Here is a 25,816-nt window from a genome sequence, read left to right on the forward strand (position 1 = left end):
TCACCCCATCACAGTGTCACAGCGTAACCATTAGCCCAAGCCCTTCCCCAAGATGGAGCCATGTGTAACTAGAAGTCTGAACGCCCTGCTGTTCCTGTGCGGGCAGCATCCAGAAAGTGGGCCCAGCTCTGGAGCAGGCGGCGGCCCACTTCACCTAGAGCCAGGCCCATGCCCTCCCTCCCGGCGAGCGCATCCGGGGCCCCTGAGCGCGAGCAGCGTGGCCACGCCCAGCACAGTGCCCATCTTGCAGACACAACCAGTGACTTTGCCATGTCTTCTCAGCCTCCAGGCCCCACGGAGCAGGATGGAGAACACGCCCCTCGTAGCTGACTACGGCTCGGGCGTCAGCAAGGTGGGCTTTTCCGGAATGGAAGCCCCCCTGGTGGTGTTCCCAACCATCCTTGGGAAACGGCGGCATGATGTGAGTGATGGGGGCCCCTTCCAGGTGCAGTTCAGCCCAGAGGCAGCCGGAGGGCTCGGACAGCCCCACCCCTCTCCACAGGGCTCCCCAAGTCAGACCCTTAGAGTGGGGGTCTCCCGAGCTGACCATGCATTAGAACATGGGCGCACTTGGTAAAATGCAGATGGCCAGGCCACAGCCCCATTTCCGCTTCAGTGGGTCTGGGGTGGGGCCCGGCAATGTGCATTTCTAACGGCTTCCTGGGTGACGCTGAGGCTGTAGGCCAGAACGCACTCTGAGAACTGCCGACTAAGACAGGGGTCCTGGGGGGGGGGGCCTGTGGTGAAGGCACTGGGCTGCTCACTGCAAGGGTGGAGGTTCGAGTCCACTCAGAGGCCCCTCGGAAGAAAGGCCTGGCGATCTACGTCCAAAAAACCAGCCATTGAAAACCCCGTGGAGCTCAGTTCAACTCTGACACACACTGGAGTGCTGTGAGCCGGAACTGACTTTGGAGGCCTTGGGCGAAGTAGGCCCCTTACATAGACAAGAGGTGTGAGCCAGGTGTGAAGAGTAAATCACGCAGAGAACACACTCTGTATGATTGCACTGACGTGACGTGCCCTGAACAGGCAAAGCCACGGAGACAGAAAGTACATTGGTTCCTAGGGGCTGAGGGAGGCAGGAATGGGGAGTACCTCATGGGTGTGGGGTTTCTTTTTTGGGGGGGTGGCCTTGTTCTGGAATCCGATGGTGGTGATGGTTGCACAATCTTGTGGCTATACGAAAAGCCACTGAATTTTACACTTTGAAAGGGTGAATTTTGTGATATATCGATTATATCGCAATAAAATGCAGAGAGGAATAATTTTTTTTTATTGTGCCTTAAGTGAAATTTTACAGAGCAAATTAGTTTCTCATTAAACAATTAACACCCAGATTGTTTTGTGACATTGGTTGCCAACCTGGTGATATGTCAACACTCTCCCCTTCTCCACCGCGGGTTCTGTTTCCATTTGCCCAGTTTTCCTGTCCCTTGCTATATTCTTCTTTGCTTTGGGGCTGGTGTGCCCATTAGTCTTGTATACATGATTGAACTATCAAGCATGTTCCTCACCTGTGTGATTGTTTGCCCTATAGACCTGTCTAATCTTTGGTTGAAGGGTGAACCTCAGGAGTGACTTCAGTACTGAGTTAAAAAGGTATCTGGGGCAGGGATTGGCCTGGACTGTGGGACATAAAGTGATACTTGTGAAGAATGTGCCTCTTAGTCAAGTAGATCCAAGAGACCAAAGGGGCAGCTTCTGTCCAGAGGTGAGATGGGAAGGCAGAGACAGTTAGCAGCTGGCTGAATGTTCACGGGGAATCAGGGGCGGAGAGGAGGAGTGTGCTGTCCGGAATGGGGTGAGCGGTTGGGGTCTCCTAACAATGTATGTAAAAAAAAAAAGAATATAACTTTATTCATTTAAGAATGAATGGAAATATAAGAGGCAGAGGGATCTAGGAAATAGCTATGTATCAAAAGACCAAAGAACCCAGATGACCACATTTTCTAAACCAAAAATCAAGACTCTGCTTTCTCCAAGCAGATACAATTTGGAGATGTTGTTCAGACAGCACAATACTGAAATTTCCAGGATGTTTCCATGGTTTCAAAGGACAGTGATTAAAAAAACAAAAAAACAAGAGAAATCTGCTCCGGAGGGAGGGAGCTACGTGACCCTCTATAATTCATCTCACTTTTCTAGCTCTCAGCATCCTTATGCTCTATTAGGAGGTTATTTTTTTCTCTGTATTATCTGGAGCCCCTGGAAGAGTGCCTGGCACATAATAGGTGTTAAATGAACATTTCCTGAATAAACTGATGAATATATAAATAAAATAAAGCTTGTCATTGTTGTTGTTGTGAGGTGCTGTTGAGTTGATTTCAACTCGTAGCAACCCCATGCACAACAGAATGAAACCCTGCCCAGTCCTGCGCCATCCTCACAATTGTTGCTATGCTCGAGCCCATTGTTGCAGCCACTGTGTCTGTCCATCTTGTTGAAGGTCTTCTTCTTTTTCACTGACACTCTGCCAAGCATGATGTCCTTCTCCAGGGACTGGTCTCTCCTGATAACATGTCCAAAGTATGGGACATTAAAGTCTCACCATCCTCGCTTCTAAAAAAAAACGGTGTCTGGGGGCCATACTCTCGGGGTTTCTCCAGTCTGTGTCAGACCAACAAGTCTGGTCTTTTTTGTGTGTGAATTTGAATTTTGTTCTACATTTTTCTCCAGCTCTGTCCAGGACCCTCTAGTGTGATCCCTGTCAGAGCAGTCAGTGGTGGTAGTCGGGCACCATCTAGTTCTTCTGGGCTCAGTCTGGTGGAGGTTGTGGTAATTGTGGTCCATTAGTCCTTTGGACTAATCTTTCCCTTGTGTCTTTGGTTTTCTTCATTCCCCTTTGCTCCAGCCAGGATGGGACCAGTCTATGGATCTTAGATGGCCACTCAAAGACTTTCAAGACCCCGGATGCTACTCACCACACTCAGGTGTAGAACATTTTCTTTATAAACTGTTAGGCCAGTTGAGCTGGATGTCCCCCCAAAACCGTGGGCCCCATCCCTCAGTCTCCCTCAGGGAGTTTGGACACGTCTGTGGAGCGTCTTGACCTTGCCCTGGTCAAGGTGTGCTGACTTCCCCAGTATTGTGTACTGTCTTAGCCTTCACCAAAGTTGCCACTTCTCTACTACCTAGTTAGTGTTTTCCCTCCGCAGGACTGATTTTCAGGTAAATTGATAATCATGCTTCGAAAAAAGGGGAGGGGATACAACCGCAACGCCGGTGGTCCTGAAAACCCCGATGCTGTGGGAAAGGAGTGAGTCATAGAAGATCACGTTTGCTGGATGCCACCATGTGACGTGTCCAGAACAGGCGACTCCATAAGGACAGGAAGTGGATGAGTGGTCGCTTAGGGCTGGGGAGGTTGGGGGAAAGCGGGGAGTGACTGCTAACGGGTATGGGGTTTTCTGAGGGGAAAAATATTCTAAAATGGGTGGTGCAATGGTTGCACAACTCTGTGAATATACTGTTTCTGTCGCTCTTAGTTGCCGTCGAGTCGATTCCGATTCATGGCGACCCTATGTGTGCAGAGTAGAACTGCTCCGTAGGGTGTTCAAAGCTGTGACCTTATGGAAGCAGATCACCAGGTCTGCCTCCTGGGGTGCGTCTGGGTGAATTTGAACCACAAATCTTTCAGCTGGTAGTCAAGTGCTTAACCACTGTGCCACCTAGAGACTAACAAACACTGAGTTGTATTTTAAATAGGTGAATCATACAGTATGTAACTTATAGTGCAATAAAAGTGTTTTAAAAAGAGAGAGAAAAAAAGTAAATCCTGTTCCCTTGTAACCTCAAGCACAATTACTGTTGGCCCGTGTCATAAACCAGAAGTGATTGGGCAGAACACAGATACTGACCTTCAATAGCCCATCTTATAGCTGTAAGGAATGACAAAGGTCCTACACAATGATAGATAGATAGATGGACAGACAGATAGGTAGGTAGGCAGATAAATAGATGATAGATACATAGATAGGTAGATAAGTAGACAGATAGATGATTAAAACCAAAACCAGGTCCATTGCTGTCGAGTAGATTCCGACTCACACTGACCCTACAGGACAGAGTAGAGCTGCCCCATAGGGTTTCCAAGACTGTAAATCTTTATGGAAGTAGACTGTCACATCTTTCTCCCAGAGCGGCTGGTGGGTCTGAAACGCCGGCCTTTCGGTTAACAGCTGAGCACTTAACCACTGTGCTACCAGGGCTTCTCAGATAGATGATAGATAGATAGATAGATAGGTAGATTAGATAGATAGACAGATAGACAGATAGACAGAGAGATAGATAAGATAGATTAAGTAGGGAGGGAGGTGGTGGTTGGTAGGTAGGTATGTAGGTAGGTAAGTGGTGTCAGTTCAACTCCAACTCAAGGCAACCCCAGGTACAACAGAATGAAACATTGCCTGCTCCTGCGTCATCCTCACAATTGCCAGCATGTTTGAGTCCATCATTTCGGCCGTTATGCCAATCCAGCTCACCAAGGGTCTCCCTCACTGTCACTCACCCTCCACTTCACCACACATGATGTCCTCCTCCAGCGAGTGATCCCTCCTGATGACATGACCAAAGCAAGCGAGTTGGACAATGTCCTGTTGTGATCTATAGCATTTCCACTGGCTGATTTTTGGAAGTACATCGCCCGACCTTTCTTTCTAGTCTGTCTTATTCTAGAAGCTCTGCTGAGACCTGTCCACCATGGGTGACCCTGTTGGTGTTCAAAATCCTGGTGGCACAGCTCCCAGCATCACAGCAACACGCCTGCCACCACAGTAGGACAAACTGACAGGGGGTGGTGGACACGCCTAGAGAACGTTTGTTATAAAAGCTGCCATGTACTTGTATGACCTCAAAACGATGAAAAATGAAACTGTCAGCTCCTGGCTTCTGTTTCTCTCAGAAATCAGAACGCCCTCTCCCTGCGTGCAATACGCACATGCGCTACGGCTCTCATGTCTTGTTTAGGGAAGCTGGAGACGCTAGCCAAAGGGTGGTCTTACAAATAATACCCACTGCTTCTCTGCATACACGATATCAGAAATATTGAAGAGTTTAAAATAAGGGACTCATTTGAGCCAAAACTGGGGGAAAAAACACTGTAAAAAGAAAGACACAAAAAATGGATACACCACAGGACTGAACAACACAGAGTGAACCCTCATGTGAACCAGGACTTCAGTTAATAACAATGTATCAGTATGGATTTGTGAATCGTAACAATGTACCACACCAGTGCCAGATGTTAATAGTAGGAGAAACTGTGTGTGAGGGAGGGTTTGTGGGAGTTCTTTGTACTCCTGTCCTCATAATTTTTCTGTTAACCTAAAACTGTTCTAAAAAATAAAATTTATTTTAAAAAATATAGAGTAAAAAAAAGATGCATATTGTAATAGGCTCCTAACACTTTTCGTGGAATAAATCGTACCTTTATGAAGTGGCAAAGAAATCAGTAAGACATGTTTCTTGTCTGCTTACCACTTTTAAGAACAGTGTGGATGCTGAGAAGTAGATGTCCAGTGCAGTTAGTCCAAGGGCAAGTCCAGTGAAAAATGGGACACAGTATGGCAGGGTGAGGCCTGGGGCACATGCCCTGCTCAAGAGGGCAGCCTCTGCTTCCTACAGCTGACTTACCCGCAAGCGGGCCCAACGTTGCCAGATTGTCCTGCTTTTCAGGATAATTGAGAATTCATGTTTTTAAATATTAGCTCACATTTTACAAACCCTCCTGCAGGCCAGATGGTCCAACTCCTCCACTGTGCCTACCCTTGGGGAGAGGAGATGAGGGCTCAATCCAACGGTACCTGCCTGCATGTCTTCTGCAAGCCACTCGTCTACTTTCTTCATGAGGGCCTGGAACGTTCCACAGTCTCTTCCAATAGAAGCAGGTGGGAGGCCCTTAGCTCCGCGTTCATGTAATAATCATAGCTTTCTGGGCTAGCATGATGAACCAGCAACCCTATCGGGCACGTCCTGTGGTACTCCTACTCCTCGAAGGTGAACTGGCCACGTCGAGAGGTAACATATCAGCATCCACGTGGAGTGACGGTCAACGCGAGATTGCTGAGGTCTGCCTGAGTTCGGAGCCCACGCTCTGAATCTCGATGCTCCTCCTTGGGGAGTTTTATTTATCCATGATGAAGAGCATGGCGCATGGATACGCCAAACCGTCGCGGTCTCCTGGCGCTCAGCCCATGCTTTGGAGCGCATGCAGCAAATTAGTGAGCGAACAAGTTAGCAAACTTTCTACTTGCGCAGTTCAGGTTTAAACTGGCATTTGTACCTGTGGCATGCTGGGAGGAGGAATCGGAAAATTCCTGCCTCCCCCCAACAAGTGCACACGAATCTTTGGGAGGTAGTTGAATTTGAATTCATAAATTTTTTTTATGTCAAGCAAATATATAGAAACCAAAGATTCTTAGTGGTTGCGGGGCATGGGGGGCAGGGGGAGATTTTGCTTGGGGGTCTTTGAGCTTACTGGTGGTGGAATATGACTCTGAAAAGGACCGCGAGAGTGATTACACAACCTGAAGGACGTAATCAATGTCACTGAAGAATCGTACATATACAAATTGTTTAAAAACTTTTTATGTCATAAAGTATTCTTCTTTTGATATTTTTGCAGCTATTTAAAACCGTACAAGTCATTTTTGGTTCGCTGGCCGTGCAGAAGGAGCTGGTGGGCCCGATGTAGTGTGCAGGCCGGAGTTTGCGGTTTCCTGCTCTGCGAGGCTGCGGTTCACGAGGACCCCGAGCCCCTCGGGAGTCCCACTGCAAAGCCCTCGCCTGTGAATCTTACAAATCTCCTAGCCTCTTGCTTTAAGCACGAATACAAGGCATGCTTTCTTGGGGGAAAACATGGCCCGTTTCAACATCAGCACATGAAGTAGGGCTCTTCCTGGGAGGTCAGCGACTCCTGCGTTCGGTGGCTCCTCGCCGCCTTCTCCAGCGGCTCACATGGAGCAGCCTGCCCTGCAGATCTGGGCCGGGTAGGAGGCCAGGCCTGAGGGCTGAGAGGAGGCGGACTAGACGGGAGGGTCCAAACACACCCACGGGAACCAGTTTGGTCTATTACCAGTTTCACTTGAAATGGAACCATTGGTTTCCCAGAAGAAAACCAAACCCCTTGCTGTTGAGTTGATCACGACTCATAGTGACCCTATAGGACAGGGCAGAACTGCCCTACGGGGTTTCCATGTCTGTAATCTTTACAGAAGCAGACTGCCACATCTTGCTCCCGTGGAGCTGCTGATGGGTTCGAACCGCCGACCTTTCGGTTAGCAGCTGAGTGCTTTAACCACTGTGCCACCAGGGCCCCTCTTTCCCCAGAAGAACTGCTGCTGGCTTCCAGTCCCCTGGCGGCCCAGAGTCTGGGAGCAGCGGGAGTGCAAGAGGACTTGGAGGGAACCTCAGTCAGCACCATCCCCCGCAGAGCCGGGAAGGCCCTTCCCAGGAGCCGCTTGGCCTCTCTCCAGAGCTCCCCAGCCCAGCTGCGTGGAGTTGACTCCGACTGTGGTGGCCCTGCGTGTGTCAGAGTAGCACGAATTCCTGCATCATTCAGTCCAATCCTGGTGTCTGCTTCCACATTCCTGCACTAACACACGGGCCATCTGATACACCCCCTCTGAAGGGCGGCATGAAGAGCTGAATGTGCCCTGAAAGTAGCTAGACACATCTTCCTAAAAACCCACAGAAACGAAACCTAACAGCAGACCTTTCCCCACCAAACTTCCAAAGCAAATGGAGAACACTATTCCTCGTCTCCTTGCTGTCCTTCATCAAACAGTTCCTTTCTCCCCACCGTCCTTCCTCCAACAGCCTCTCCGTCTCCTCCTCCACCATGCGGGCAAGATGTGGGTCAAGGAGTGATTCCTCAGGGCACCTTTGACCTGTAGGTAATTTGCTAAGGAAGGTCCTGAGCAGCACGAAAGGTTTGCACTCGTCTACTAACCTAAAGGTTGGCAACTTGAACCCACTCAGTGGCACCATGGATGAAAGGCCTGGTGATCTGCTTCTGTAAAGATTACAGCCTAGAAAACCCCATGGGGCAGTTCTACTCGGTCACACACAGGACTGACATGAGTCTGAATCGACTTGACAGCAACTAAGAACAATTTGCTAAGACGTATTAGTGACCGAAAAAGAACTGATGCCTTTGGATTATGGCATTGGCACAGAATATTGAATATACCATGGACTGCCAGAACAAACAAATCTGTCTTGGAAGAGGTACAGCCAGAATGCTCCTTAGAAGTGAGGATGGGAGACTTCGTCTACTTTGGACATGTTATTAGGAGGGACCATGCTTGATAAAGTAGAGCTAAAAAGAGGAAGACCCTTGATGAGATGGATTGACACAGTGGCTGCAACAGTGGGCTCAGACATAACGATTGTGAGGATGTCACAAGACTGGGCACTGATTTGCTCTGTTGTACGTAGGGTCTCTGTGATTCAGAATTGACTTGATGGCACCTAACAACAGCAACATCAGTGACCATAAGGAGTCCTGGTGGTGCGGTGGTTAAGCGCTTGGCTGCCGAATGAAAGACCGGTGCTTTGAACCCACCAGTCACTCCACAGGAGAAAGATGTGGCAGTTTGCTCCCGTAAAAATTACAGCCTTGGACACCCTATGGGGCAGTTGTACTGTGTTCTCTGGGGCTGCGATGAGTTAGGATCGAACTCGGCAGCCACTGGACGTCAGTGGCCATTGGCGAAATAGTGTAAAGGGTCTGAGAAGGTCATAGATGCCGTTGCTGTCACTCGACACTTCCCCTATGGCCCATGGCTGCCCTCCAACCCCATCTCATCATGCGCTGACAAATGAAGACCAAGTCGAAGTGAGTCCAGGCTTCCCCCACCAGCCACTTCTAGGAGCTGATAGGGCCTGTCCGGCCTGTGTTTTCCAGAGTTTGCTGATAGGAATGGAAGAGAAAGATTGGTTCATCGGGGCTGAAGTGCTGACTAACCGAGGGAAGCTCAACCTGCTAAACCCCATCTCCCGGGCAACTGTTACTAGCTGGGACAACATGGAAAAGGTAAGCTGCAGCTTCTGTGGGGATGGGGACTGTCTGCAGGGCCGGGTGGCATTCCTGCTGTCTTGGTACCCAGGAAAGGAGCTACAGCCGGGCATCGAGGGTTGTCCCAGCATCTCTTAGCTCTCAGTCCCCGTAGACATTGTATCACGGTGCTAACCTTATAGATTCTGGAATTGGAAGACCTGGGTTTGAATCCTGTCTCCAGTGCTTATTAGCGATGTCATTTGGGCAAGTAACTAGGCTCCTTTGACCCCAATTTCCTCATCTGTAAGATGGGGTTATAATTGTTCGTACCACATAGGACTATTCTGAGGATTAAAGGGGCTGGTGGATTAAAGGCCTAACGTAGAATGGATGTCATTTTTTGTCATTAGCTGCAGTCAAGTTGGCCCCAACTCACGGGACCTTATGTACAACATAACAAAACTTCACCAGCTCCTGTTCCATCTTCATGATCATTGAGATGTTTGAATCCAGTGTTCTGGCTATTGTGCCAATCCGTCTCCATGAGGGTTTCCCTCATTTTCGTTGGCCTTCTACTTTACCAACCATGATGTCGTTTCCTAGCCATTGGTCTCTCCTAATGATGTGTCCAAAGTATGAAAGCTGAAGTCTCACCACCCTCACTTGTAATGGACATTCTGGTTGTATTCATAATAATTTTTACCAGTTGCTGTCAAGTTGATTCTGACTCACAGCGACCCCATGTGAGTCAGAGTAGAAGTGTTCTCTGCAGGCTTTTCAAGGCTGTGACCTTTCAGAAGCAGATTGTCAGGGCTTTTTTCCGAGGCACCTTTGGGTGGATTTGAACCACCAACCTTTCAGTTAGTAGTCAAGTGCATAACCATTTTCGCCACCCAGGGTCTGGGTGCATAGTAATAACCCTGGTTTATTGAGCTCCTACTATGTGTCAAGCACTGTACTAGGCTTTTTACACAGGTCATGTTACTTAATCGTCATCATTCTCTATGAGGCAGGGAATATTTTCTATATGAAAGATGAGGTGACAGATTGATAAAGGTAAACTCATTTGCACAGGGTCACACACCTGCAGAGTGGCAGCACTAGGACTAATGCTGAGTCTGGAAACCCATACTCTTTCATGTGACACACTGCCTGGCCTCTCCACGTTGGGGCTCACCTCCCTGCACATGGGTGTCCATACCTGTCTCCCAGGCTGACCACGGAGCATGGAGGACAAGGACCATGACATTCATGTCTCTGTCTGCCCCAATTCCTAACTCAAGGCCTGGCATATGAATGCAGGTGATAGATCTTGTCCAAGGTCACACTCGATCTTTCCTGCTGGTTCATAAGCTCCGGATGGCCTAACTGAATCAGCAACCGCTTATGTTACTTAAAATACTGTTTTGCCACGTGGACAGTTCCTGGCCCATTTATTAGAAGACGTGCTGCTGCTTGAGGAGGAAGTGAACTGTGTCAAACCCTCTCTCCTCAGATTTGGCATCACAGCTTCTACCAGATGCTCCGTGTTGCCCCAGAGCAGCACCCTCTGATGCTGACAGAACCACCTTTAAGCCCAAGGTCCTACGAAGAGAAAGTGTCACAGGTAACGGGGCCAGGTTGTGAGGAGGGGGTTCAGGGAGCAGGCAACAGGGGGCTCAGCTCTTGACCCCTCCTTAGCCTCTGGGTTCGCCTCAGGGCGTCACCTTCTCCTTGTTCGGCAAATAAGGTGGGAAAACGTCTTCTTTGATATTAATATCAAGAACGAGAGGTACTGTGGTTAATGGTGATGGAAAAATCACAATGATTAAGGGTAAGGTTGCACAGCTGATTGCTATCGGTAAGTTGTACACCTGTAAAAAGTTGAATTGGCAGAAGTTGTCTGACAGACATATTTGTGACAATGACAAAAAGAAAAAGCAGCTGCTGAGGCTACTTATGTACAATCTAACATCTCATGGGATTTGGTTCCTTGGTTTGGAGGCTCAGGGTCATGATTTCATGGGACGTTCTGGTTAATTGGCCTAATGGTGTTGAGTGCTTCTGTTCTACCTCCTAGTTTGTTGCATGGTGCCTGGGGTCTTAAAAGCTTGCAAGTGGCCATTCAAGGCACAACAATTGGTCTTCATTCACCTGGAGCAACAGAGGAAGAAGGAGAGTCAGGAATAGGAGGATATGGAACATGTGGCTAGTTGCCTCCATGAACAAGTGCCTCTGTTGTCATGAGACCAGAAGAACAGAATGGTGCCCGACTACCATTACTGAACACTTTGATCAAAGATTCTACAGAATAATCCTAATCAAAGGAGGAAAATGCAGAACAGAATTTCAAATTCTCGTGGACTGCAGACTTTCTGGAGCCATGGGGGCTGAATGAACCCCTGAAACTATTGCCAGAAGAACTGGATGGTACCCAGTTGCCCTGAGATAATCTTTAAACCTTAAACCAAAAATATTCCCTGAAGTCTTCTTTTTTAAAAAAAAAAATTTTTCCTCGTGCTTTAGGTGAAAGTTTAACAGAGCGAATTAGTTCCCGTTCACTAGTTTGTACATAAAATGTTCCATGACACGGGTTGCATTCCTCGACTGTGTCAGCACTCTCCCTATCTCCACCCTGGGTTTCCCGTTTCCTTTCTTTAAAGCTGATTTTGTCAGAGATGAATATTGCCACTCCTGCTCTTTTTTGATTGTTGTTTGCTTGATATATTTTTTTCCATCCTTCGTGTTTTAATGTGTTTGTGTCTTTAAGTCTAAAGTGTGTCTCTTGTATGCAGCATACAGACAGATAGTGGTTTTTTAATCCATTCTGCCACTCTCTGTCTCATTATTGGTGCATTCAGTCTATTTACCTTCAGCGTAGTTATTGATAGGTATGAGTTCAGTGCTGTCATTTTAACGTCTTTTTGGTGTGTTGTCAACAATGTCTTTGTTCCACTTAATTTTCTGTGCTGAGTCATTTTTCTTCATGTATTTTCTTTTCATCTTTTTTGTTGTGGTTGATTTTGTATTTGCTGAGTCTTTATGTTTTCTCTCGTTTTTTATGTTGATATGTAGGACTGTTAGTTACTTTTGTGGTTACCTTAATATTTACCCCTGTTTTTCTAAGTTTAAACCAGTCTTTTATTTCTTTACATTGCCTTGACTTCCTCTCCATATGAAAAATCTGTGTCTACATTTTTTAGTCCCTCTTTTTTGTTTTAATGTTGTCCTCTTTTACATACTGACATCTCTGTTTCCCTATTTTCAGCGTTTTAGCTTTGATTTACTTTTGCAACTTCCCTATTTGGGTTGATAGCTAGTTGCTCTGTCTTGTGTTCTAGTCTTGGGTTGTTATCTGATGTTCTTAATTTTCTAACCAGAGGACTCCCTTTAGTATTTTTTGTAATTTTGATTTGTTTTTTGCCAATTCCTTAAACTTCTGTTTATTTGGGAATGCCCTAATTTCGCCATATTTTGAGAGACAATTTGGCTGGACATATAATTCTTGGCTGGCAATTTTTTTCCTTCAAGGCTTTATATGTCATCCCATTGTCTTCTTGCCTGAATGGTTTGTGCTGAGTAGTCCAAGCTTAGTCTTATTGACTCTCCTTTGTAGATGACTTTTCATTTATCCTTAGCTGCTCTTAAAATTCTCTCTTTATCTTTGGTTTTGGCAAGTTTAATTATAAAATGCTTGGTGACTTTCTTTTGGGATCTACCTTGTGTGGGGTTCCATGAGCATCTTAGATAGATATCTTCTCATCTTTCATGATATCAGGGAACTTGTCTGCCAAGAAATCTTCAACAATTCTCTCTGTATTTTCTGTTATCTCCCTCCCTGTTCCGGTAGTCCAGTCACTCGTAGGTTATTACTTTTGATAGAGTCCCACATAATTCTTAGAGTTTCTTCATTTTTTAAATTCTTTATCCTCAAATAAGTTAGTGTCAAGTGCTTTATCTTCAGTCTCACTAATTTGACTTCCCTTGCCTCAATTCTGCTCCCATGACTTTCTATTGAGTTGTCTAATTCTGACATTTTATTGTTAATCTTCTGGATTTCTGTTTGCTCTCTCTCTATGGATTCTTGCAGCCTGTTAAATTTGTCATTGTGCTCTTCTCTAATCTTCTTAAGTTCCTCTATTGCTTTGTCTGTGTGTTCCTTTGCTTGTTCTGCATTTTGCATGATCTCCTGAAGAGTTCTGTATATTAACTTTTGAATTCTACCTCCAGTAATTCCAAGAAGTTCTCTTCCTCCAGAAGATTTCTTGATTCTTTGTTTTGGGAGCTTGCTAAAACCATCATGGTCTGCTTCTTTATGTAATTTGATATTGACTATTGTCTCTGGGCCATCAATAAGTTATTATATTTATTTGTTTTACGTTTGCTTACTGTGTCCTAGCTTCTTGTTTTGTTTTGATATGCCCAAATTGGCTGCTCGTGTGAGCTAGTTTGATTATCGACAGCCTTGAAGACCTAACGTTCTGTCACCAGGTGTTTAGATCTGTTACTAGGTATGTGAGCCCAGGAGTCCATTTACTTTTGTTGTATGGATTCAGCTCAGGTGTCCAGGTAGTCGGTCACCAAGTGTGTGAGGCAGGCTCTCACCTACAGTCCTAGACAAGCAGGGGTGATTGGTGTAGGCACAGGTAGCTGGCTGCAGTAGGGGGTCACGGCTGAGGAAGGGAGGGGGTGATGGTTGCCCCTGAGCGTCTGGGAGGAAAGCATGTCCCTGTTCCCTACAGTGCGTCGGTGGGTGGGTTTTGCAGCTGTACTATGGGCAGCCAATGCTGTTGGCTGTAAGGACTGGGAGGCATCACTTATTCTTGGACCCCTGTCTCAGGTGGCTAGGTTGCGTGGGTGGAGCCACCAGTCCTCAGGCCCCTGATGTGGGTAGGTAAGGACCCTGCTTAATGGACAGAGTGGTGTCAAATGTCACCACGTAGTTGATACAGTTGAAGTTAGGCTTCAGGTATATACCCTGTTATACTATGCTAATGAGGGCCTACTCTGGTGAAATGGGCCCACATAAGTCTATGCAGGGGTGAAAGGCACTCAAAGTCCATGCACCCTTTATGCCTGTGCCTAGGGAAAGGAGCTGTGCCTACCCTAAGTTCCCGGCTTAGGGGAGCTGGCAGATTATTTTTATCTGTTTGTTAATTTGTTCCCCCTCCAAAGCCGAGAGAATGGCTCAGGGCGCACAAGGGTCCTACTTCCGGCCCAGGGGAGGCGGCAGTCACTGAAGCTGGCCCGAGACCTAGTGCAGAGCAGGGAGGGAGCAGGTAAGTGGGGAAGAGGTTCTTCCCAAATGGGATGTGTTTTGATCTGTGAAGTAAGTTAGATGCATATACTTATCTTTTGCCGATTGAACACCGCTTTTCACTGGTTCTGGAGGATTGAGCAAACTCTCCTCTGCTCGGTCTCTCCCAAACACCACTGTTTGCCTCACCATGCACGCCAGCCAATCTAGCCTACGGGGTGCTATTCCTGACAGGTCAGGTCTGGCAACTCCTCACTGCTTCTGAACCATCTCTCCCTCCCCTGCCACTCTGTCTGATCCTCAACTTTGCCTTTGATGTTCAGGGCTCCTAGATTGTCATATATAATCGATTCACTTGTTTGTTCAGGTCTTTGTCATGAGAGGAACCACCGGAACCGTTTGATGACTCCGTCATCTTGGCCCTGCCTCCTCCTGTTTTCTTTCCTCTGGATTTTCTACCCCTTCTTGTCTTCTCATCTTAGCTTTTGGGCAAATGTTACCCTTTTTATTTCATATAATTGATTGTTTTAAGGAGCACATTCCTCTGAGGTGTTATTGTTTATTTTATGGGCCTGTCTTGTTTGGTTGAAAGGTGGCCTCTGATAATGATTTCAGTTCCAGATCGGAAGGGTGTCTTAGGCCTCATAGGTTCCTCAAGTCTCTGTCAGACCAGTAAGTCTGGTCTTTTTTATTCTACATTTTTCTCCTGTTCTTTCTGGAACCCTCTGTTGTGATCGCAGTCAGAGCAGTCAGTAGTGGTAGCCAGGCACCATCAAGTTCTTCTGGTCTTGGGGTCATGTAGGCTGTGGCTCATGTGGTCTCTTAGTCCTTTGGAATAATTGCTCCCTTGGATCTTTGTTTTTCTTCACTCTCCTTTGCTCCAGATGGGAAGAGACCAACAGTTGTATCGTAGATGGTTGCTTGCAAGCTTTTAAGACCCCAGATGCTACTCACCAAAGTAGGGTACAGAACATAGTCTGTCTTAGGCTGGGTTTTCTAAAGAAGCAAAACCAATAAAGTGTATAAATATATATATAGAAAGAGAGATTTATATCAAGGAAATGGCTCACGGGGTTGTAGAGGTTGTAACGTCCCAAGTCCATGGGTCAGGATGGAGGCTTCTCCGGATTCACATAGCCGCAGAGGCTGGCAAACCCAAGATCGGTAGGTTGGGGGTCAGGGCTCTTGCTCACAGGCTGTGAAGATCGACGAATCCCAAGATTGGCAGGCAAGACTGCAGGTAAGCTGCTAGCTCAAGTCCCAAGAACCGGAGGTCAGATGAACAGGAGCCAGCTGCGGAATCCAGAATGAGCAAAAGACCCTGAGCCCTGCCAGAACGTCCACCCACACTTGAAGCAGGCCACATGCCCAAGGAAGCCCCCCTTCAGCTGATTGGCCACTCACAGCAGATCCCATCATGGGAGTGATCACATATCAAATCTGAACAGGGAAGTGACCACAACATCACACGACTGCCAAAACACTGAGAATCATGGCCCAGCCAAGTTGACACACAATCTTAACTATCACATTGTCTTTATGAAGTATGTTGTGCCGATTGATGTAGCTTTCCCCCAAGTCTATGGTCCTTCACCTTTGAGCCTAGGAACTTCCTCCCACAAGGTGTTTGGTTATGACTAAGAAGTTTCCATAACTGCCCATTGTGTGCTCTATTGTCTATATTAATATACATGCAGCACCCACAGTTATGTATGTAGAATTATCCACAACCAAACCTATATCTGCAGGTGGTTGTGCTCCCTTACACCTTCCCACACCTCTTTAGCATACATATCTACCTATGTATCCATTTATAAATCATGGTTTGTTAATATTATTGTTGCAGGATCGTCTATGTTATAGTAATTACTGTAGTTACTCTTTATTCTTGCATTCTTCTCAGCGTCTTCCCATGACTTGGTCATGTTTTGTTGACTTCCCTCATATTGTCTATTGCCTTTCCCTTTACCAATATTGGCATTTATCTCCTACCTAGTTAATAATTTTTCCTCTCTTCGCCTCCCATCCCTGGTAACCATCAGAAAAAAATTTTTTTGTGTGTGTGTAAACATTTTCTTGTTTTTTTTTAGTAATAGTGATCTCATACAATATTTGTCCTTTTGTGATTGACTTATTTCACTCAGCATGATGTCCTCCAAATTCATCCATCTTGTGAGATGTTTAGCAGATTTGTTGTTATTCTTTATCATTGCATAGTGTTCCACTGTGTGTATGTACCACAGTTGGTTTATCCGTTCATCCATTGATGGGCACGTAGGTTGTTTCCATCTTTTTGCTGTTGCGAATAATGCTGCAATGAACATGGGTGTGCATATGTCTATTTGTGTCATGGCTTTTATTTCTTTAGGGTATATACTTAGGAGTGGGATTGCTGGATTGTATGGTATTTCTATTTCCAGCTTTTTAAGGAAGCACCATATTGTTTTCTATAGTAGTTGTACCATTTTACATTCCCACCAGCAGTGTATAAGAGTTCCAATCTCCCCACAACCTCGCAAACATTTGTTATTTTCTGTTTTTTTTGGTTAGTGCCAGTATTGTCAGGGTGGATGGTGTCTCATTGTAGTTTTGATTTGCATTTCTCTAATGGCTGATGATTGCAAGCATTTCTTCACGTGTTTGCTAGCTGCCTGAATGTCTTCTTTGGTGAAGTGTCTGCTCATATCCTTTGCTCATTTTTAAATTGGATTATTTGTCTTTCTGTTGTTGAGGTGTTGAAGTTTTCTATAAATTTTAGAGTAGACCCTTGTTGAATATGTCAAAGCCAAAAATTTTTTCCCAGTCTGTAGGTGCCCTTTTTATTCTTTTGGAGAAGTGTTTTGATGAGCATAAGTGTTTAATTTTTAGGAGTTCCGGTTTATCTAGTTCATCTTCTGCTGTTTTTGCATTTTTAGTTATGTTTGGTATTCTATTTATGCCATATATTAGGGCCCATAGCATTGAACCAAAAAGCAACATCATGATAAATGGAGAAAAGATCAAAGTTGTCAAGGATTTCATTTTACTTGGTCCACAATCAATGCCCACAGAAGCAGCAGTCAAGAAATCAAACGACACATTGCATTGGACAAATCAGCTGCAAAAGACCTCTTTTGAGTGTTAGAAAGCAAAGATGTCACTTTGAGGACTAAAGTGCACCCGACCCAAGCCATGATGTTCTCAGTTGCCTCATATGCATGCAAAAGCTGGACAGTGAATAAGGAAGACTGAAGAATTGACGCCTTTGAATTATGGTCCTGGTGAAGAATATGGAATGTACTGTGGACTGCCAGAAGAATGAGCAAATCTGTCTTGTAAGAAATACAGCCAGACTGCTCCTTAGAAGCAAGGATGGCAAGACTTCGTCTCACATACTTTGGACAAGTTATCAGGAGGGACTAGTCCCTGAAGAAAGACATCATGCTTGGTAAAGTAGAGGGTCAGTGAAAAAGAGGATTACCATCAAGGAGATGGATTGACACAGTGGCTGCAATAATGGGCTCAAGCATAGCAACGAATGTGAGGATGGCGCAGGACTGGGCAGTGTTTCGTTCTATTGTATGTAGGGTTGCTATGAGTCAGAACCGACTCGACGACACCTAACAACAACAGCAACAGTGTTGTGCCTATTTTTTTCCCATGATCTTTATAGTTTTAGGTTTCATATTTAGGTCTTTGATCCATTTTGAGTTAGTTTTTGTGTATAATGTGAGGTATGGGTCCAGTTTCATTTTTCTACAGATGTTGTCGTTGTTAGGGTGCCATCGAGTGGATTCTGACTCATAACGACCCTGTGCACAACAGAAGGAAACAGTGCTGGGTCCTGCACCATCTTCACCATCGTTACTACGTTTGAGCCCATTATTGCAGCCACTGTGTCAATCCATCTTGTTGAGGGTCTTCCTCTTTTTTGCTGATCCTCTGTTTTACCAAGCATGATGCCCTTCTCCAGAACTGATCCCTCCTGATAACATGTCCAAAGTATGTGAGACGAAGTCTGGCCATCCTTCCTTCTAATGAGCATTCTGGCTGTCCTTCTTCCAAGACAGACAGACATCCAGTTTTGCCAGCAACATTTGCTAAAGAGACTGTCCCTTCCCCCATTTAATGGACTTTGGCCCTTTGTCAGCTCTCAGTTGTTCATAGTTGGATGGATTTATGTCTGGGTTTTCAATTCTGTTCCACTGGTCCATGTGTCTGTCATTGTACCAGTACCAGGATTTTTTGACTACGTGGCTGTGTAGTATATTCTGAAATCAGGTAGCGTGAGGCCTCCTACTTTGTTCTTCTTCAATAATCCTTAACTTCTGCAGAGCCTCTTTCATTTCCATATAAAGTTGGTGATTAGTTTTTCCATCTTGTTAAAGAATGCTATTGGAATTTTTATCAGGATTGCATTATATCTATAGATCGCTTTGGGTAGTATCGACGTTTTCACACTGTTAAGTCTTCCTATCCATGCGCATGGTGTGTTTTTCCATATATGTAGATCTCTTTTGATTTCTTGCAGTAGTGTTTTGTAGTTTTCTTTGTATAGATCTTTTATATCCCTGGTTAGATTTATTCCTAAGTATTGTACCTTTTGAGGGGCTATTATAAACAGTATTGTTTTCCTCATTTCTTTTCAAAGTTCTCTTTGTTGGTGTAGAGGATACCAACTGATTTTTGTATGTTAATCTTGTATTCTGCTACTTTCTGAATCCTTCTATTAGTTCCAGTAGCTTTCCTGTGGAATCTTTGGAATTTTCTAAGTATAGGATCAGATCCTCTGCAAATAGGGAAAGTTTTACTTCTTCCTTACCAATTTGAATGCCTTTTCTTTCCTTTTCTTGCCTTATTGTTCTAGTTAGGACTTCTGGTACAATGTTGAATAAGAGTGGTGATAAAGGGCATCCTTGTTTGGTTCCCATTCTCAAGGGGAATGCTTTCAGTCTGTATCCATTGAGAATAATGTTGGCGGTTGGTTTTGTATAAATGCCCTTTGTTATGCTGAAGAATTTCCCTTCTATTCATATTTTGCTGAGCGTTTTTATCAGGAGTGGGTGTTGGACTTTATCAGATGCCATTTCTGCATTGATTAAGATGATCACGTGATTCTTTTTTTTTTTTTATGTAGTGGATTATGTTGATTCTAATGTTAAGCCACCCTTGCATCCTCACTTGGTTGAAGTCTTCTGAAAACCAAACAGTAGTTCAGCTTAACTAGTGAAGAATGTCTGCCTTGAGCATTGTGCTCTTTTAAGAAGTATCTATATGGGATCAAACTGACAACAGCAACTCAAAAGAATAGATAGGAACCTCAGGGGGCAGTGAGTTTATGTTAATGGGGGAGGAACAACTCAGAAAAGGAAGGTGAGAATGTTTGCACAACTTGAAGAATGTAATCCATGTCACTGGATTGTATATGTAGAGACTGTTGAATTGGTGTATGTTTTGCTGGGTATATTCTCAACAACAACAACAAAAACAATGCTAGGCACCATCTGAGAGCTCACTAAGAGACCAGACATTGGGCTTAGCATTTAATATGTATCATTTCAATGAGAGCTCACAACTGCCTATGGGGTAGGACAATTGTTATCCCATTTTCACATATGAAAGGAGCGTGGTGTCATAGTGGTTAAGCGCTTGGCTGCTAACTGAGAGGTCAGCAGTTCGAAACCACCAGCCGCTCCATGGGAGAAAGATGTGGCAGTCTGCTTCCATAGATGTACAGCCTTGGAAACCCTATGGGGGCAGTTCTACTCTGTCCTGTAGGGTTGCTATGAGTTGGAATCAACTCAGTGGCAATGGGTTTGATTTGAGTTTTTCACATATAAAGGAAGTGGGCACCAGGGAGCTTAAGCAATTTGGCCAAGCCCACAGGGCTAGTAAGTGGTCGACTCAGCCTAGACCCACACCGTCTAATTCCACATGGTCGTCAAGTCAGCTCTGACTCATGGTGCCCCTGTGTGTGTCAGAGTGAAACTGTGCTCCATACTGTTTTGCATGGCTGATTTTTTGGAAGGAGTTTGCCAGGGCTTTCTTCCAAGGAGCCTCTGCGAGAATGCAGACCTCCAACCTTTCAGTTAGTAGCCAAGCACATGAACCGTCTGCACCACAAAGGGACTCCGCCCAATTCTTAGCTACTATTATATGTCCTGCTTGGAGGTCTAATTCTGAGTTCAGGGCTCCTGGGTCTCCATTTTCTTTAAGCCTCGCCCTGTGCCCGCCCCCACTGGATTGTACTGGATCACTCTGGATTGTACTGGATCACACTGGATTGTACTGGATCACACGAGATTGTACTGGTTCATTCTGGATTGCACTGGATTGTACTGTATAAATGGAGAAAATATTGAAGTTGTAAAGAATTTCATTTTTCTGGGATCCACAATCAACACCCATGGAAGCAGCCGTCAAGAAATCAAACAACACATTACCTTGGGCAAGTATACTGCAAAAGACCTCTTTAAAATGTTAAGAAGCAAAGATATCACTTTAAGGACTAAAGTGTACCTGACCCAAGCCATGGAGTTTTCAATCACCTCTTATGCATGTGGAAGCTGGACAATGAATAAGGAAGACAGAAGAAGACTGATGCCTTTGGATCATGGTGTTGGCGAAGAATATTGAATATACCACGGGCTGTCAGAAGAACAAACAAATCTGTCTTGGAAGAAGGACAGCCAGAATGCTCCTTAGAAGTAAGGATGGCAAGACTTTGTCCCACATACTTTGGACATGTTATCAGGAGGGACCAGTCCCTGGAGAAGCACGTCATGTTTGGTAGAGGGTCAGCAAAAAAGAGGAAGACCCTCAACAAGATGGACTGACACAGTGGTTGCAACAATGGACTCAAGCATAGCAACAACTGTGAGGACGGCGCAGGACTGGGCAGTGTTTCGGTCTGTTGCAGGTAGGGTCGCTATGAGTCGGAATTGGCTAGACGGCACCTAACGACAACAACAACAACATACCGTATTGCAGTAGAGTACATTGGATTGTACTGGATTTTACTGATTGCACTGGATTGTGAATCTCGGCAACGCGCCCAGAGTAATGAAGAGAGGAAGACGCCCCACCACAGACTGCAGACTCCACGGGGCGGAGGGTGAGCTGGAGCAGGGTTCCAGGTGGGGTGGGCATGCAGGGCTAGGGCAGCCACAGGCTGCCTGTGTTCCCGGCATGTCATCTGGCTTCTAACCAGGATGGAGATGATCTAATTAAGCAGGCAATAAGGTCCAACAACCTGGTCCAGCACCCCAGGGGCCCTGCAGTGTCTCCTACAGAAGAGGTGGCCCACAGGGCAGGCTTGGGGCCTTGGCTCCCCCTGCCCATGGGGAGGCAGCTGCAGCCCAGAAGAGGTAGCACCGTCGATCACAGAGTAGGTGTGTGCGCCACCTCACGTGGAACAGGGCCCTGTTGGGCCAGTGGTTCCTCTGCCCACATTGGACGTTGGATCACAGAAGTGGCCAGAGCTGGGCTCCTGCACAGGTGGAGCCTGGAGCTGGGCCACCATGCCACCAAGGGGTCTGAGAATGCCATGTGCTACCAAGGGCCCCAGCGAGTGGGAGAGAGGAAGGCCAGACCGTCCTTCTCCCTGGGGAGGCTGTGTCAACTGTCTGCAGTGCTCCCAGCCTCTCCGGGGCCTGCCATCTGCCTTTTTACCTGGCTCTCTCTCAGTTCTCTCTAATTGTATCAGGTGGTGTCTTAGTCATCTACTGCTGCTATAACAGAAGTATCACAGGTAGATGGCTTTAACAAACAGAGATTTATTTTCTCACAGTCTAGTGGTCTAGAAGTCCAAATTCAGGGCATCAGCTCCAGGGGAAGGCTTTCTCTCTCTGTTGGCTCTGAGGGAAAGTCCTTGTCATCAGTCTTCCCCTGGCCTAGGACCTTCTCCACGCAGGAACCCCTGGTCAAAGGACTCGTTCTGCTCCCAGCGCTGCTTTCTTGGTGGTATGAGGTTCCCAACTCTCTGCTCACTTCCCTTTCCTTTTATCTCTTGTAAGATAAAAGGTGGTACAGGCCACACCCCAGGGAAATTCCCTTTACATTGGATCAGGGATGTGACCTTAGCGAGGGTGTTACAATCCCACCCTAATCCTCTTTAACGTGATCTAGTCTTGCCTCATTAACCACAGGCAGAAATTAGGATTTACAACGCATAGGAAAATGGAGAACAACCACACAATACCGGGAATCATGGCCTAACGGAGTTGACACATATTTTTGGGGGACACAATTCAATCTGTGACAGGCAGGGTCCCAGCAGGAAACCAAAGGAATGCTCACAGGAGTGATTTTGATGAGCATGAATTTTAGAAAAAGCAACCAGGGATGGTGCACTACATGGGGGCTAGTGACAGGGGACGCCGTTGCCACCCCTAATCCTGCAAGAGCAGCAGGTGGTGGTGACCAGCACCCAGAGACGAGTGTCTGCCAGCAGCCATGATGTAGTGCACTGAGATGATCCAGCAGGGCGGGAGCTGGAACATAAATGTTGTTAGTTGTTGTCGTTAAGTTGACTCCAACTCATGGCGACGCCATGTGTGCAGAGTAGGACTGTGCTACATACAGATCACCAGGCCTGTTTTCCGAGGCACCTCTGGGTGGATTTGAACCACCAACTTTTTGGTTAGCAGTCCAGCACTTAACCATTTGCACCACCCAGGGACTCCATGGGACATCAGTGTCCTGCCTCTTTTCCCCGCCCATTTATCCTCCTGCTTAGGATCTCCCTTTAGTGCCTCTATTGGAAGAAACCCACAGGTTGCCCAAGGAAAGAGACCAATGGATACAGCCCAGGCAGAGAGTGGTGGAGAAAGATGGAGACTCTGAGGGGCAAATAGCAACATCATGCCTCTGCTCCCACCTTCCCCATGGGACCACCTTCTCTGCCAAAATTTCTCTGCCCAGCTGCCCAACCTCCAGACTCCTCTAGGAGGCTGGAATGGACTGGAAGTGGAGGACTGAATACTCCTGGAGTAAATCTGTGTTGAATAGGATGTTTCAATGCCTCACTCTGCCTCAGTTTCCTCATCAGAGGGATGATAATTGTACCTACCCCTTTCAAGACTCAATAACTTTCTGCTTTAAATTTTTTTTTTGATACCATGTGTTTTAGTTAATAGACGCATGCTGAGTCACTGGGGTTTGTTTAAATTTTTGGTTGGTAATATGGATTTTGAGAAATATGTGGACACCCATCTTTTCCACCAAACCTGAGTGGTGGAATGTATTGCAGGACACCTTCCATTGGAGTATATTGGGTGCCTCTGGTTTTCCAAATATGATACAAAACAAAAACAAAACCCACCAGGACTCTCTAACTATCACACAGGGAACCATGAATATGCTTACAAGGCTTATCTAGCTGTACAAAAGCCAAAAGAGACAAAATTTTTATCCAGTCACATTTCCTGGATGCACTACCTCGCATTTAAGCCTGATATCCCAGTTATTTTGCTTCAATGAACATTTCTTTCTCCTTTACACAAATCCCCACTGGGGGACAGCAAATACTTTCATTTCATTGGGAAAAGTAGGGTACCAAGAAACCTGAGAGTTGGAAAAAGTGGGTGGGCAACTGTTACCCACAGATCCTGAAAGCTCTACTGCGTGTCTGTTGAGAGGATGAAATGAGCAAATACCTGGAAAGTGCATGGAACAGTTCTTAGCACCTGTATGAGTTTCCTGGGACTGCTGTAACAAAGTGGATGACTTAAAATGACAAATTTATTCTCTCAACGTTTTGGAGGCCTGAAGTCCAAATTTAGGGTGTTGGCAGGGCTGCGTTCTCTCCAAAGTCTCTAGGAGAAGATCCTTCCTTGTCTCTCCCAGCTTCGGTAGCCCCAGGCATTCCTTGGCTTATAGATGCATCATCACTCCAATCTCTGCCTTCATTGTCACATGTCCATCTTCTCTGTCTCCCTGCCACTATGTCTCTTCTCCTCTTTTATAAGGACACCACTCAGATGGAATTAGGACCCGCTCTACTTCAGTATAACCTCATGTTAACATACCTGATAACATCTTCAAAGACCCTAATTCCACAAACAAGGTCACATTCACAGGTAGCAGGGTAGGACTTCAACATGTCTTTTTGGGGGATACAGTTCAATCCATAACAGCATATACTGAACACTCAGTAAAAGCTAGCTCTTATTGTTTCCGGGACTCAGTTTTCTCATCTGTAAAATGAGAGTTTGACCACAGGAACCCTGACGACCCTTCTGAGCTCTGTGACCTTCTGGCTCCATGACAACTGAGGCTGGTTGTCGTCCTGTGTTTTTTAAAGGGAGGGGTCTTTGTACCTTCTGGATCACAATAGCTGACCTCCCATCTATGGTTCATGCCCTCTCACTTCTTCCAGGATCAGAATTCCTGGGACATCTGAGACTGGCCCAAACTCAAAGACGTTATTAGACACCAGCAGCCATACCCACTCTGAGTGTACTGCTAGATGCCCTGGCTTTCCACCTTTCACAGGTATTCATCCACTCACCTGTGAGTGGACACCTGGACTATTCCCAGTTTGGAGCTAATACAAATACAACTGCTGTGAACATTCGTGTACTGGTCTTTGTATGGACATATGTTTTCACTTCTCTTGGATCAGTACTCAAGCCCACATGGAATGTTACTCCCTAGTGAAGACTGTGGTATTAGCCAGCAATGCCACCATCTTTACTAGAATCTCTCTCATGCCCAGCCAGCCTTGTGGAGGCAGAGCCCTGCCACGTTCTGGAGCCCAGAAGCCTGTGTTTACCTCTCACCTCTGCCAACTGCTAACTCACATTCTTGTTCACCAATGTCTCATCTGCACAAAAAACCAGTTGCCATTGAATCAATCCCAGCTCATGGTGACCCTATGTGTGTTGGACTAGAACTGTTCCATAGGGTTTTCAATGGCTGATTTTTGGGAAGTAGATCACCAGACCTTTCAATATCACACTCTCATAGGGTTCCATGGACAGTAAAAGCAAGACTGCGTTTCGCTTGTTCGCTTCTTTCACCCCAGGGCATATAATCAGGACCCGGTAAATATTTCTTGACCAGGCAATATCTATAAAGTGTCTGGTATGTAATAAACAGAATAAATGTTAGCTATGATTGTTTCTGTTATCATGCTGTTATGTTGTTAGGTGCCATCTAGTCGGTTCCAACTCATAGCGACCCTGTGTACAACGGAACAAAACACTGCCTGCTCCTATGCCATCCTCACAGTCGTTGCTATGTTTGAGCCCATTGTTGCAGCCACTGTGTCAATCCATCTCGCCGAGGGTCTTCCTCTTTTTCACCGACCCTCCACCTTACCAAGTATGAAGTCCTTCTCTAGGGACCTGTCCCTTCTGATAAAATGTCTAAAGTTCATGAGCCGAAGTCTCTCCATCCTCTCTTCCGAGGAGCAGTCTGGCTGTATTTCTTCCAAGACAGACCTGTCTGTTATTCTGGCAGTCTGTGGTATATTCAATATTCTTCATCAACACCATAATTCAAAGGCATCCATTCTTCTTCAGTCTTCCTTATTTGTTGTCCGGTTTTTGCATGCATATGAGGCAATTGAAAATACCATGGCTTGGGTCAGGCGCACCTGA

General features: G+C 45.9%; 1 protein-coding gene across 1 annotated transcript in view; it reads left to right on the forward strand.

The window, feature by feature from the left end:
• Positions 1 to 304: 304 nt before the first annotated feature.
• LOC101351702 (actin-85C) overlaps positions 305 to 25,816 on the forward strand; it is a 48,405-nt gene continuing 22,893 nt past the window's right edge. Inside the window, exons 1-3 of the mRNA XM_004383875.1 lie at positions 305 to 421; positions 8,906 to 9,034; positions 10,494 to 10,604. Of these exons, the coding sequence (XP_004383932.1) occupies positions 305 to 421; positions 8,906 to 9,034; positions 10,494 to 10,604 (357 nt within the window). The remainder of the gene's footprint in view (positions 422 to 8,905; positions 9,035 to 10,493; positions 10,605 to 25,816) is intronic.

The sequence above is a fragment of the Trichechus manatus genome, unplaced genomic scaffold (genome assembly GCF_000243295.1).
Source record: "Trichechus manatus latirostris isolate Lorelei unplaced genomic scaffold, TriManLat1.0 scaffold00113, whole genome shotgun sequence".
In the NCBI taxonomy this organism is placed as follows: Eukaryota; Metazoa; Chordata; class Mammalia; order Sirenia; family Trichechidae; genus Trichechus; species Trichechus manatus.